The sequence below is a fragment of the Drosophila subobscura genome, chromosome U, assembly GCF_008121235.1.
Source record: "Drosophila subobscura isolate 14011-0131.10 chromosome U, UCBerk_Dsub_1.0, whole genome shotgun sequence".
NCBI lineage: Eukaryota > Metazoa > Arthropoda > Insecta > Diptera > Drosophilidae > Drosophila > Drosophila subobscura.
Window position 1 is genome coordinate 4,931,259 of NC_048534.1, and position 12,433 is coordinate 4,943,691.

At 47.8% G+C, this 12,433-nt stretch overlaps 5 protein-coding genes across 7 annotated transcripts; 2 read left to right on the forward strand and 3 right to left on the reverse strand.

Annotated features, from left to right (window-relative positions):
* Window positions 1-9: 9 nt before the first annotated feature.
* LOC117902617 (PI-PLC X domain-containing protein 2) lies at window positions 10-1,172 on the reverse strand. Of its 2 annotated transcripts, none has more exons than XM_034814129.1 (2): window positions 993-1,096; window positions 10-932 (listed from the first exon to the last, which is right to left on the reverse strand). In XM_034814129.1, exon 2 carries the CDS (start codon window positions 911-913, stop codon window positions 59-61), a length of 855 nt encoding a protein of 284 aa, XP_034670020.1. In that variant the 5' UTR covers window positions 914-932; window positions 993-1,096; the 3' UTR covers window positions 10-58. The 2 variants fall into 2 exon arrangements, with proteins under 2 accessions (XP_034670020.1, XP_034670019.1); XM_034814128.1 differs by having other exon boundaries at window positions 13-927; window positions 993-1,172.
* A 127-nt stretch (window positions 1,173-1,299) lies between these two features.
* Window positions 1,300-3,354, reverse strand: LOC117902616 (protein nessun dorma). The gene is made up of 3 exons (XM_034814127.1): window positions 3,126-3,354; window positions 1,563-3,066; window positions 1,300-1,508 (listed from the first exon to the last, which is right to left on the reverse strand). Exons 1-3 carry the CDS (start codon window positions 3,268-3,270, stop codon window positions 1,346-1,348), a joined length of 1,812 nt encoding a protein of 603 aa, XP_034670018.1. The 5' UTR covers window positions 3,271-3,354; the 3' UTR covers window positions 1,300-1,345.
* An 82-nt stretch (window positions 3,355-3,436) lies between these two features.
* Window positions 3,437-4,829, forward strand: LOC117901200 (protein valois). The gene is made up of 3 exons (XM_034811854.1): window positions 3,437-4,072; window positions 4,126-4,502; window positions 4,560-4,829. The coding sequence occupies exons 1-3, from the start codon at window positions 3,533-3,535 to the stop codon at window positions 4,747-4,749; spliced, it is 1,107 nt and encodes a 368-aa protein (XP_034667745.1). The 5' UTR covers window positions 3,437-3,532; the 3' UTR covers window positions 4,750-4,829.
* A 520-nt stretch (window positions 4,830-5,349) lies between these two features.
* Window positions 5,350-7,633, reverse strand: LOC117901199 (ovarian-specific serine/threonine-protein kinase Lok). 2 transcript variants are annotated; one of them, XM_034811851.1, is made up of 5 exons: window positions 7,109-7,633; window positions 6,862-7,019; window positions 6,688-6,796; window positions 5,955-6,630; window positions 5,350-5,888 (listed from the first exon to the last, which is right to left on the reverse strand). In XM_034811851.1, the coding sequence occupies exons 1-5, from the start codon at window positions 7,305-7,307 to the stop codon at window positions 5,579-5,581; spliced, it is 1,452 nt and encodes a 483-aa protein (XP_034667742.1). In that variant the 5' UTR covers window positions 7,308-7,633; the 3' UTR covers window positions 5,350-5,578. The 2 variants fall into 2 exon arrangements, with proteins under 2 accessions (XP_034667742.1, XP_034667743.1); XM_034811852.1 differs by having other exon boundaries at window positions 7,160-7,632.
* A 253-nt stretch (window positions 7,634-7,886) lies between these two features.
* Window positions 7,887-10,664, forward strand: LOC117901418 (condensin complex subunit 2). The gene is made up of 3 exons (XM_034812154.1): window positions 7,887-8,407; window positions 8,472-10,052; window positions 10,120-10,664. The coding sequence occupies exons 1-3, from the start codon at window positions 8,090-8,092 to the stop codon at window positions 10,462-10,464; spliced, it is 2,244 nt and encodes a 747-aa protein (XP_034668045.1). The 5' UTR covers window positions 7,887-8,089; the 3' UTR covers window positions 10,465-10,664.
* Window positions 10,665-12,433: the final 1,769 nt, after the last annotated feature.

Below are 12,433 nucleotides of genomic sequence, written 5' to 3' on the forward strand. Positions count from 1 at the left end.
AAATAAAATAAAATAGCACCCAATAGAAAACACTGCGTTGCACGTAATAATAATAGCATCAAATGGCTTCCTCCTCCTGCTGCGGCTCCAGTTTGCTATTCAAATCCATCACCCAATTGCAAAATTGCCCGTCCTTCAGCTCTACAAAATCACCCAGAAATACATTGACACGCGGCTGCTGCTTCGGCTCAAAGGGGCCAGGCGTCTGTTCTGTTATCCAAGGATATAGCTTCTTGTCCACCCGCCTGGCTGTGCGCTTCAGGGAGAAGAATACGCGAAAGGCTATGTACCGGCCAGTCGGTGTGATGAGGCACTGGGACACATAGCCCTGCTGCGGCTGGCGAGAGAGCAAAGAGTCCTCGAGGAACGACTGCAACTTCTTGACACTCGCCTTGTTGGGCCACGGAGTGGGCCAGGCAAAACTCGGCCAGAAGCGCAGCGGCAACGGAATGGGACATCTTCGGTATATGATCACCACCTGGCGTTGCATTTCCAGGCAGCGATTCAGTGTGCAATCGAGCAGGGAGCCATCCACAGTGGAGTACAGGCGATGGCCGAAGAACTGTATCAACTCCTTGTGCAGCTGCTGATGGTGGTTCGGCGTCAGATCATAGAAGTGCTGCAGATCCAGCACTACCAACTCCTCCGGATGGCTGTCCAAGAATTGACGCAGCTCCATCAGTGGCTCGAAGATCTCCATGGCAAACAGGGCATGGCAGTAGTAGAGCTTCTCTTCTTTTTGTGCTATCCTCAAATCAAAGTAGCGCACACCCAGATGCAGTTGCTCCACGATGCTGGAGGCTTGTGTCTTACTCCAGCGACGCACAAAGCAGGGGAAAAAGCGATACCAGCGTCGGATGGCTGGCTCGGCATCTGGCGCCAGTTGGGAGCTCCCATTGATGCCGTAGGTCATGGAATTGTGTGAACCTATACTAGAGATTCTCGTGATATTCATTAAGTGGCTGGGAATGATGATCTCATTCGTACCGTACCTGGAATGGCCAAATTAATGATTGACATGTCCCGCAGCTCAGGCGGCAAATCGCGCATCCAATGCTCCTTGGACATGGTGCAGTGTGAAGTGTGTAATAATCGTTCAAAGACTCGTAATTATAGTAAAACCTTTTCGGGGGCGTTTGTGCAGTTATCTTTTTGTGCGTAAACAAATCAAGAGCGTTGCCAGATTGATACTCTTTAGAGTTTTGCATGTATCGATAGTTAACCTTTCCGATAATTTACTTGCCGCCTCAATTTAATTTTTTTTAATGGTTATTAGGTTTTTTATTTATTATGCAACTTCTTTATTGTAAACTAGGTTTTAGATTGTTATAAGCATTCGTTGTCTTTAGGCCGTTTCAATGTTTTCCTTATTTTCGCTCTCCAGCTCCTCCCCAAGTAGATGTTGCTGCGAACGCTGAGCCAGCAGCTGATCAGATTCATTGAAAACTCGCACATTTCGCGTGCAATCAATGAAATTGCAGTTACCCAGCCAATTGCTGTCGTTGTAGCTAAAAGAACACACATTTAACAACAATTTAGAGAGGATTTAACTCCATTCTTACCGCTTAAGTGCGCTGTATTGCTTCAGGATCATCACTTTATCCTCTTTGGCGGGCAACGTCAGATTATCGGCCATTATTCCTATTTTGCAGCTGTCAAAGCTGCACTTGCTACCTTGTAGATTCAGCGCCACTGTCGTATCCAGCAGCTCCACTCCTGTATTGCAGTTTTTCACTTGGACATTGCCCAACTCGGCACTGGACTGCGGACGCATCGAAATGCCCACGGCAAAGTCCTCAATGATGCAGTCGTGCATCTCTACGCTGGCATTTGGCATGCACACAATGCCTTCTTGGGTGCTGGAGTTGCCGTCACCGATCAGACGACAGCCGCGCATGGTCAGCGTTCCATTGCGCAGCAGAATGCCGCGGCGGACTTGACGACAATCGAGCACGAGGTGCGCGAGCGTGTAGTCCCCATCGATGACCAGCAGCGTGCTGCCCTCGTCGCTGGAGCAGACCACGGGCAACGTGGGGAGCTGTGGCTGCGCCACCAGTATGGCCTCGGACTTAACCAGCCCCTGGAGGCTGCCCTGGTTGTTGAGGTTCTCGAGGAATTTGATTGTGTGCTCGCCGGGGGAGAGCAGAATGTCATCGTCGCTCCGGCAGATGCTGAGCACATCCTGCAAGGTGTTGGCCAGTTGAACCTGCGTGTCCGGCTTCACCTGCTCCTGGGCTAGCGACAGCAAGACCATCTGCTCCTGCAGTGTGCTCGGCACAGTGACCACATGGCAAATGGGCGCGCGCTCAGTCAGCGGCAGCTCCGATGGTCTCCCAGCTCTGCGTTGCAGCAGATGACGCTGCGGGGAGTTGGACTGCAGCTCACTGTAGGCACGCCTCATTTCGGGATTCTCCAGTATCTCAAATTCACTGCGAATAATGGCCATGCGCAGGTGCAGGCACATCAGATCCGTCACGGGCAATGTGGAGACATTCAAGCTCGCGTCGGCACTGCCCGTCTTTGTCTGTTTCCTGGCCGGTTCGGCGGCATTGTCATTCAGCTCGACAGCCTCGTCATCGCTCTCCGCCTCGGCATCGCTCAGATCTAGTTCGAGGTACTCCAGCCGCTGCTGTATGTACATGGCCTCCATGAGGAGCGTGCGCATGTGCAGCGCCAGTGGGCGCGATAGCTTGTTCTTGCTCAGATCACAGGCTAGTTGAATGCGCGCCTGCAGGTGCATCTGCACCCAATCGCGATCGTCGTCGTAGTCCTTGTCCCACGGCATCCAGACGTGCGAGTAAAAGAAGCGCAGCCGATCGATGCACTCCGCTGTGGTGTCCACATTCAGGGCATCGTTCTCCTGCTTGATGGTGGGCCACAGCTCCACCAGGGACACCTCATTGCTCTCCGGCAGATGGACATCGCTGTCCTGCACGGCGGTGACCACAAACACAGCCTTCAGTTCGTCGAATATCACCTGGTCCACATAGCCATAGACTATGGTGGGATAACGTAATTTGAGATCCTCACAGATGACGCGAGGTATTTTCCAGATCGCCTGCCAACCTGTGTGTTTGTGTGTGTGTCAGCCTTTGATTGCCTTTGGCTTTGTGTTGGTGGCTTACCTGCTGGCTCAATCTTCAGCTCGACAAAGGATTTCCACTCGTTGCGCACTTGGCTGGCGGGCATGACGGCCCCATCCCAGGACAGCACCGCTTCAGCCTCCTTGAGACGCTCCAAATATGATTTTTCAAATGTGTATACGTCCATGCTTGATTTTAATTTTATTGTTGTATTGGCACAAGCCGGTGCGGCGTCGAAAAATTTGAAATTAGTGTTGTGGCATGCTTCGATAGCGACTACTCTGTTCACGCAACGCTGCAGTACAGTGGGATGTATCAATATATCGATATAACCCAACCACTACGCGCACTTTTCTTTACACATCCCTAGCCGCTCACCACACTTGTGGCCGAATTGTTGATTTTTTTTAGTTTTTTTTAGCCTTCTGCTGATAATTTTCGTATCCAATATGTTTCCTCAACGAAGTTCGGAGGTATATCGGAAACCGGATAGCCACGATCCGCCGCCAAACATAGAGCTGGCCGGCAACCTCGAATATCCCAATCTCAACGCTGCTGATTTGAGTGCACGCATGGAGAATCTTTCGCTGCGGCTGCACGGCTGCTGGGACAGCATCAGCCTCAACGAGCAGAATCACTTTGCGCTCGCCACCAATCGCCGCGAAGGTGGCGAGTGGTGGGGCGTCTTCGTTGGCTACTCGGAGGAGAATGTGAAGCACATGACGGTGGAGAATGCCGACTACAAGCTGCAGTCCACCCACACGGTGAACATTGTACGCTATGCGAGCAACAACGTGCTGCTGGCGGCACTGGGCAACACCAAACTGCAGGCATGGTCCACCTACTCAAAGGTTAGGAATCCCAAGTCCCCTTATTGCCTTTTTGTGATGGGCGAATCAGCGGCTCATCCCTCACCCATCAGCCATTTGAGTGTGTTCAAGTCGGAGCCAAATACGGCTGTCAGCGCATCTCCAGATGGTACAATAAATGTGAGTAAAACGGCGACTGAAGGATCTTTTCTGACTTAAGTTCTTTCTCATAGACGTGGAACTTCTCTGGCGCAGATTTGGTGAGTTCTTATCGCACCAACTATGCCCACACGGATAGACTCACGGGCATGGCCACTCCCGTGAGCTCTGCCAATCAGTTTGTGACCTGTGATCGTGGTGGTTGTGCCCGCATCTGGGATGCACGTGCCGCAGCGCCCTCATCCCTGACGCTCTACAACGACGTCAGAAATATGATTAGCTTCACCTGTGCCGCCTGGGCAGAGACCACACAGCCACAGGCCGACAATTGCATTTATTTTGGAGACTTCGATGGCAATGTTCACACCATAGACACGCGAGTGCCCAAGCAGTTCCAAGAGACAATCCAGTACTTTGAGGACAGCATAATCTCGCAGCTATCGGTCAATGGGTGCGGCTATAGATTTATGTTGAGAGATTTATATTTTAATTTCAATTTCATTTGCAGCTCCCATTTGGCTGTTATGAGCAATGAGCCCGCTGGCGTAAAGATAGCCAAAATAGAGAATGGGAAGCATGAGATTATCTACACAAATATGGACACTCATGACCGTCAGACGGACGCCGTTTGGACCGATGCACGGACACTGCTTACCATTGGACATGGCCGCAAAATGGCTAAGCATTCGATACCCTAAGTTCCTGTTGTTTGACAATTGAAATACAAAGAATGTACTGCAAAGGACTTGTATTATATTAATGCAAATTCTGGAACACATTTTCCATAGAATATTTTTGTTGTTGTAAGTGGCAAATGTTTAAATAGACAAAATACTTGTGAATTATTGCCTAAAAAAGTTGTTTACAATGTCATTAATGAGCGTCTGCGATGCCCAAACAATGTGAAAACACATTTTACATTGCCATCAATGACTGTAATCGATACCTTTCGAATGTCATGAATGACAGTAATCGATGACTATTTGGCTAACGTCGAGGAACTGCTTCTAATGGTATTTAATTTAAATTTATTATACATTAATCCGCATAAATGTCTCGTTCATTTCTGCCATGACTCATCGATGACTGTGAATGCCAGTAAGTCATGACATTCCTTGATATAATACTAAACTCTTTGGCTTTTGTCTAAAAACGACGTATTTTCATCTTCATTTAAATCACAAAAATTTCTCTGTAATTTCTTTGTATAAATTCATAATCTTTATTTCAAAGTTTATCTGTGAATGATCAACAAATAGTCAAAAAATCATAAGTAATAATTGTTGGGGGGTTTTTTCTCTTCTTATTTACAACTAAGTGCCCGACTGTGGGCCATCGAACTTAAAACAAAAAACACGTAAAAACTAAACAACCTCAGAAAACGAAAAAAAATACTTGATTTTGGAAACACAAACATTTCATGGCGGAACAACAGAGCGGCGGATCGTCTGGGGTGCAGGGAAAAACGTTTTTGCTTAATTTTAACCAGAAAATTAAAACCTTTTCCTTTTGTCTTTGGTCCCCACACTATCGCCGCGTGCGCTTAGTGGGTGGCTCTAGGAAATTGTTCTCCTCCTCCTCGATCTCCATGCGATCGAGTTTCATTAGCCGCTTGGCCTTTTGCAGCATTTGTGTATCGCGCATCCAGTTAGCTTGCAGCACATCGTCGATTGAGGGTCGCTTCTGGGGATCCGCAATGAGCATTTGATTGATCAGCAGCTTGGCACGCTGCGATATGCCCTTCCAGGCAGGATGTCGGTAGGCAAATTTTGCCTTTTTAATTTGTTCAGCCACGGGAGACCCGTACTCATCGGAGAAGGGCAGTGTGCCGCTCAAACTAGGGGAAAATAAAGCCATTAGAAGTGCACTTGAAATGTATGGACAAAAGGAAAGAGCTACCCACCAGGTAAACAGCACAACACCCAAGCTCCAAATGTCCACCTTCCGGGTGTAGGCCTCTCGCCCGCCTGTGATTAATACTTCGGGCGCCACATACAGCGGCGTGCCACAGAGTGTGCGCATCACAGAGTCCTTTTGTACAAACTTGCTTAGCCCAAAGTCCGAGACTTTGAGAAGTGTGTCCTCATCGCCCGACTCTAGCAGCACGTTATCTGGCTTCAAATCGCGATGTGTGATGCCACGATCGTGCAAATATTTAACCGCATGGCACATTTGATAGAAATACAACTTGGAGGTCTCCTCCGACAGCAGTTTCTTGCTGATGATGCGATTTAGCAAGTCGCCGCCGCGCATAAACTCCAGCACCATGTAAACCGAGTCCGGTTTATCCACAATATCATGCATACGCACCACACACGGGTGCGCCAGGTTCTTCATTATCTTTGCCTCATTGAGCACACGGTCGGGATCGCTGAGATTCGTGGTGGGATGTGCACTGCCGGCCAGCATATTTTTCTTCACAATTTTCATGGCAAATTGCTCGCAGGTGCGCGTCTCATAGACCAAACGCACCAGGCCGTAGGCCCCGGAGCCCAGCTTACGATTTACATAATAGGTTTTGGTAATCTCTTCGGGCAGGCCGATGGCCTCATTCGGGCTGAGATCCTTGAACACAAAGGCTGCAAAGAGGCAACAATTAACTTTCTCTTTACTCAGCAGCTGCCTCCCTCTCTTACCTTTGTATGTGGGATGTGCCAGGGAGATGACATCGTCGTTCTTCAGTATGCGCATTTTATTGGTGCCAATTTTTTCATTATTCACAAAAGTGCCATTGCGTGAGAGATCCTTGGGAGAGCAAAATGTGACGAAAATAAGGGATGTAAAGGTACCCGAAAAATTTGAATATCTACCTGTATATAGACGGGATTTGTCAGCTCACAATTGGCGCGTTTTATGATAAAATGCACCTTGGAAATGCGCGTCAGTATCTTTTCAGGCAAATCGTTGAGTGTCAATATCAAATCATTCGCCTCTCCACGTCCAGCAGTAAATTCGTCATTATTCAGATCTAAAGGGGGGGAGATCAATTTAAAAATTATTGCAAAAATATGGCAAGAACTGCTAAAGATCACATAAAACATGGACGTTTTGGGTTACCAACAGAAAAGGACGAATGCGTATACATTATGCTGTAGTTGGTGGTCGTACCCAGCGATTTGATTTTGATATTCTTTCCATACAATCGGCCCCACACAATCCTCTCCATGGGTTGGCTCTCCACTTGTGTAAAAATGTTGGACGCCTGGCTTTGGGTGGCGCCTTGGGTGCCTCCGTTTTGTGTGCCGTCGCGTGCCATATTTACAACTCCAATTCTCCTTTTGGTCGCCAGTTTCTTGGAATGCAAAACTGCGCAAAATGGGAAATGTTCTGTTATTCTCCAGTTATGCTCTCACACACACTCATGCGAGCACGCAGTTATGTTTGATAAAAAAAACGGGAAGCTTATCAGATCTTGGCACAGCTTTGATTGGAAAGGCACTGTTTTAAGCGAGTTTTTAACATTGAATTGTGTTTAAATTCTGATCTTTTTTATACAAAAACAACGAAAAGTATCAACAATAACGACACTGATAGCGCGATCTGCTAATTTGCGTGGCTGCGTGTGTGTGTGTGTTTTGCCGCCATTCAGGGCTGCAGAGATCAGTAAGACAGATATCGATGGTTTGAACAACTATTGATACTATCGATGACACTTTCACGATGTCAATTCAAATTATAATTAATTAATTAAAATGGGAAACGAAAACATAAATTATATTCCGTATTAAAACGTTATTGTTGCCTTTTGAATAATAAATTGAATTTATTTTTTTCACATTGCAGCCCTGCGCGTGTAAATGTGGTGTGCCAGCCCTCAAATGTTAAGTGCAACTCTCCATCCCTAGATTGCGGCGTCGTTTGAAAGAAACTGTAAACTATTACCAATACAAACGCAGCTGCACCAGAGCGAAATCTGCCAAAATAAGCAACAAAAGTCAAGTGAAAAACATATTGTTATAGAAAAAAAACCATATTCTTCCCTCTGCACGGCATTTGGTATTTGGGTTAAATTTGAGGCGCGACCAAGCATAGACAACCATGACGTTGCCGCGCTCGGAGACGCCACTGCGTCGATCTGCGGTGGGCAGCTACCGTGAGAGCATGGCCCGGGACACAACGGTGATCAATGACGATGAGGCTGAGCGGCGGGAGGCACGCCGGCGGACGCTGCTAGTGCAGCAGGACACCCGCAAGAGTTCCGGGCTGGAGTCGATTGAGGAGAACGAGGCGATACGCTCCTGCGTGGATCTCTACAATTGCAACAAGCTGAGCAAGGACAATGCCTGGCACATGTCGCTGATTGATTCCCTGGCCAATCTCATGGATCGTCATCACAAAAAACTAAGCAACTTCAAGGTGCGTTTTTAGGCTCTTTTTCGGCTCGTCAGCACACCGCTAACCTACCTTTCTGCCTTTACAGATGGCTGGCACATCGCTGGAGGCCTCGTCCAAGGTGTACGGTCTGCGTGTGGACTCCATATACATCGATGCCATGCGCATATCGGCGGGTCTGAGTGCCCGCACCTTGACGGACAAACAGATCAACGATGCAGATGCGGATGATGGAGGGGGCGCACATGATGGCGCTCCAGCTGATGGCGAAGGTGACGATGCTGCTGCTGGCAGTAGGGGGCAGCAGCAGGCGGCGGCAACGAAGCCCAAGCGACAGAAAAAGAACGTGTCCACGCTGACAAAGAACAAGGAGACGTTGAATGCCCGCTTGGACATGATGCCCATGCAGGATGCGGTCTTTGGGAAGCTCAATTCGACGGTGGGCTCCATCAATGCCTCCAATCGACTGATGCACAACATACTGCCCAGCGTGGACTCGGAGCTGAGGCTGCGCACCACCCACAAAGTGTGGGACGCGACGGAAGAGACGGACGAGCTCATGGATAGCGAGACGTTGAGTGCCAGAGGCCAGGAGTGGCCTGACACGGCACTGTGTAGTGCGGAATGGCTGCATAAGCTGGCCAATCATGCGGATAATCTAATTCTGCGGCCACTCCACACGGGCTATGTCATCACCAGTGCACCGAATCCCAAGCCACAGACGGACAAACCAGAGACATCCATGTCCGACGCGGCAGCGCCCGAAAACGATGACGACGATGAGGGATTGGAGGCTGCGGATGATTTCTGTGTGAATGCCGGCGAGATATCCGTGGCCTTTGACATGAACGCCGAGTGTGAACCCATGCCGGATATGGAGGCTGGGCAACACATCGTACTAGAGATACCATCGAATGATTTGGAGGAGCTCACCGTCGAGGAGCAGGCGGTCGTCCAAAACTGTCGAAGGTTGAGGAAAACCGCGGAATTCATAGACGATCTGCGACCCGTGGATGGTGTCTCGCGGCTGGACTACTCCTACCGACCCATGGAGCAGATCTCACAGTTTTGGGCGGGCCCGGCGCATTGGAAATTCAAACGCACGCGTCCACGCTCCACTCTTGCGCAGACGAATGGCCAAACGGATGCTGTGCCGGCGGCCAAGCCAAGGAAAACGGCTGCCGTGGCCAAGCGACGCTGCAAGGAGGTCAACTATGGCAAGTTCAAGGAGGAGCACTTCCAGCCGCTCGACGCCAAACTCAAGCAGCGCAAGGTCAACTATCAAAAGAAATGGGACGCCCGCAAGCTGATGCTGCCAACAAAATTCAACTTTGAGGATGATTATTTTTTCAAATACGATTCGGCGCCAAGCATAAAGGTTAGCCAGCGCTTCGGTACGGCCGATGTGGACGAGGGCCTAGGCAATGACATGGACATGGATGGGGGCTCGCATCATGGCGATGCCGACATTGAACTCTTTGACAACGAACACTTTACCAGCGATGATCCGGCGGCCAGTAATCGCATGTCGGGCGCTGGCATCGAAGATCCCATGGATATGATGAATATGGATGCGTGCGAGGGTATGCCCAATCCGAGTCAAAGCATGCACTTGGGACACGATACAATTGTGGAGATAGCCACCGAATATGAGGGTGCGCCCAAGCAGGTGGGTCTCAAACTGAATAAACGGATTCCAACGTTGTCCAATGTAATTATTTTCTTGCTTTTTGTAGGTTACCAAAGTGATTGTGCCATTTGCCAAGCGTGCCAAGGTGATAGACATGAAGAATCTCAAGAAGAGTTGCAATTCATTGATCCAGAAACAGCTGCTCAATCCTGTGGTTGAGGCTGCTATACCCACACATCCACAGGTGAAGGATGAACGGTACTCGAAGGGTGTGGCCAGCTTCCAGGAGGTCTATTGCACGTTGCCGGATCTGTTGACGCCCAAAATGGCCGATTCTTTGTCGACATCGGTGGCCCTCTATGCGGTGCTCCATTTGGCCAACGATATGAAGTTGCGACTCATACCGCAAGAGAATTTGGAGGATTTTAAAATTCGACAAGTACTGGACTAGCATTTCTGTGACGGAACATGTTTAATTTTACAACCCCAATGTTTTTGTTTCTCTTAACTGAGAAATCGTATAGAAAATTTCGTACCCTCGAACATTTTATCAGTATTTCCCATACACCTCCCTCGCGCATCCTTTCCACAAAACATTTTATCCACATTTTCAGGCCACAAAAAAGCAGGGCTCATCTCCAATGTGTTGTCTGATGATTTTTTAGTTCTATCTCTTAATAAATAATAATAATGAATGAAAATTTGGAAATTTTAGAAAAAAAATGTTTTTTGGACGTTTAATGTATTTGGTATCAAACTCTCCCTTCTCAGCCACACGAAAGCTAGCTGTAGTCTTAAACCGCCAGCGGTAATGCATCTCCCTCTCTCTCACAAAAAAAGATCGCTCTTCTTTTGCACTAGTATGGAGATGTGCAAAAGGAGAGCATGAAATAAGCCGGCTGCGCAGCTACAGCAACTCTACACGAGTTCCAGACCTTCCATTTCCCGGTTCGGTTTCGCACGCGTTAAAGTCAGCTCCGCGATTATTTCCGGTTTCGGGTCGAAAAATGAGGGAAAATTGTGAAAATCAAATCAAAATAAGATGAAACGTAAAATGCAGTGAAAAAAGTGTATAATATAGCGAAGTCGCTACATAAAAGCGGCAAATATGGCAAATCAGAGGAAAAATGTGAAAGAGCAGTACAAAAAGTGTTTGCTCTAATAAAAGGGCGAAGCAGCGGCATAAAATGGCAGATCTTGGTTAGAAATATGCAAAATGTGGGAAAGTGTGGGGTCCGTGGGGTCGCCCACAATTTTTTCGTTCAGCCACGAGATCTTGCGTTGCATTTTTCTGTGCAAAAGGCAAATGCAGAAAGTCTACAAATCTATTGCGGAGAGTAGGCGGCGAGAAGAAGATGATCAAGAAGGCCTACGTGAACTCGTCGGATATCTCCATACATATGTACATACATATGTCCAAGATGTCTCCAAATATAGTGAGGGGACTTGATGTCGCTCTCACTCCCTCTCTCGTGTGCAGTGGCAGCGATGGCAGATCAAATGGTAAATTAAAGGAAAAAAGTGAAAGTGTAATGAAAAAGTGTTTAATCGAATGAAGCAAAAATGTCAGATCAAATGGCAAATAAAGTGTTTTATCTAATGCTGGGGCAAAAACGGAAGAAAAGCACGCTAGGTTACGTTATGTCCGTGGTGTCGCCCATAAAGAAACTATATATGTATATATGTAGTTGCTTCATGGTGTCGCCCAGAATTGTATCGTTCAGCCACGGGATCTTGAGTTGCATGTGTGTAAGCGCGTGCAAAAGTCAATTGCAGAAAGTCTACAAATCTATTGCGGAGAGTTGTCCAACGTAACTTCGGCGGATGTCACCCCGTGTCTTCAAATATATTGAGGGGAGATGATGTCGCTCTCTCTCTCTCACGTTTGGTTTAGTGTCTGCACTTGAACTCTAATAAAACTTTTACGGCGCTCTCATTCCACGTTGTCTCCACATATGGGGAGATGATGTCGCTCTCTACACCTCCCTAGTTACATGTGTGCCCATTGCGCGCTAGTAAAATTTGCGTGTATTGTGAGATGTTGCAGATCCGATCTGAAAGGGGTGAACCAGCGGAAGAAAATGGCAGCAAAAATGGGAGAACACATGCAAATAAAAAGATAAATGTGTAAGTGCTGTGTAAAAATTGTGAAATCTATGGCGGAGGTGAAAATGGCTAAAGAAATTTTCGCTGGATTGAAGGATGAGAAGTGAAAGTGAAACCGCTTGAGATCGTCGTCCGTTCCCGAAATCGCGCTCTTATATTTTTGTTAATCGTAACGCGAAATCGTCTCTAACCTTCGAGTAAAAAAACATCAAAATAACTGTAAAACCTCCGGAGGAGAAGGCTACATAACTAAGAGCGCGGCGTTTAATCTCTTGTGTTGCCATAGTAACAATTATATATATGTGAATGAAAAA

Coding starts and splice junctions, on each gene's coding strand:
- LOC117902617 (XM_034814128.1), bottom strand. CDS start 1,068: ATGTCCAAGGAGCATTGGATGCGCGATTTGCCGCCTGAGCTGCGGGAC. Junction 928..992: donor CATTAATTTGGCCATTCCAG/GTACGGTACGAA, acceptor TCTCTAGTATAG/GTTCACACAATTCCATGACC.
- LOC117902616 (XM_034814127.1), bottom strand. CDS start 3,270: ATGGACGTATACACATTTGAAAAATCATATTTGGAGCGTCTCAAGGAG. Junction 3,067..3,125: donor GCTGAAGATTGAGCCAGCAG/GTAAGCCACCAA, acceptor ACAAACACACAG/GTTGGCAGGCGATCTGGAAA. Junction 1,509..1,562: donor CAATACAGCGCACTTAAGCG/GTAAGAATGGAG, acceptor GTGTTCTTTTAG/CTACAACGACAGCAATTGGC.
- LOC117901199 (XM_034811851.1), bottom strand. CDS start 7,307: ATGGCACGCGACGGCACACAAAACGGAGGCACCCAAGGCGCCACCCAA. Junction 6,631..6,687: donor GGCACATCCCACATACAAAG/GTAAGAGAGGGA, acceptor GCCTCTTTGCAG/CCTTTGTGTTCAAGGATCTC. Junction 5,889..5,954: donor GGTGTTGTGCTGTTTACCTG/GTGGGTAGCTCT, acceptor ATTTTCCCCTAG/TTTGAGCGGCACACTGCCCT.
- LOC117901418 (XM_034812154.1), top strand. CDS start 8,090: ATGACGTTGCCGCGCTCGGAGACGCCACTGCGTCGATCTGCGGTGGGC. Junction 8,408..8,471: donor AAAAACTAAGCAACTTCAAG/GTGCGTTTTTAG, acceptor CTGCCTTTACAG/ATGGCTGGCACATCGCTGGA. Junction 10,053..10,119: donor ATGAGGGTGCGCCCAAGCAG/GTGGGTCTCAAA, acceptor TGCTTTTTGTAG/GTTACCAAAGTGATTGTGCC.
- LOC117901200 (XM_034811854.1), top strand. CDS start 3,533: ATGTTTCCTCAACGAAGTTCGGAGGTATATCGGAAACCGGATAGCCAC. Junction 4,073..4,125: donor CTCCAGATGGTACAATAAAT/GTGAGTAAAACG, acceptor TCTTTCTCATAG/ACGTGGAACTTCTCTGGCGC. Junction 4,503..4,559: donor TCGCAGCTATCGGTCAATGG/GTGCGGCTATAG, acceptor TTTCATTTGCAG/CTCCCATTTGGCTGTTATGA.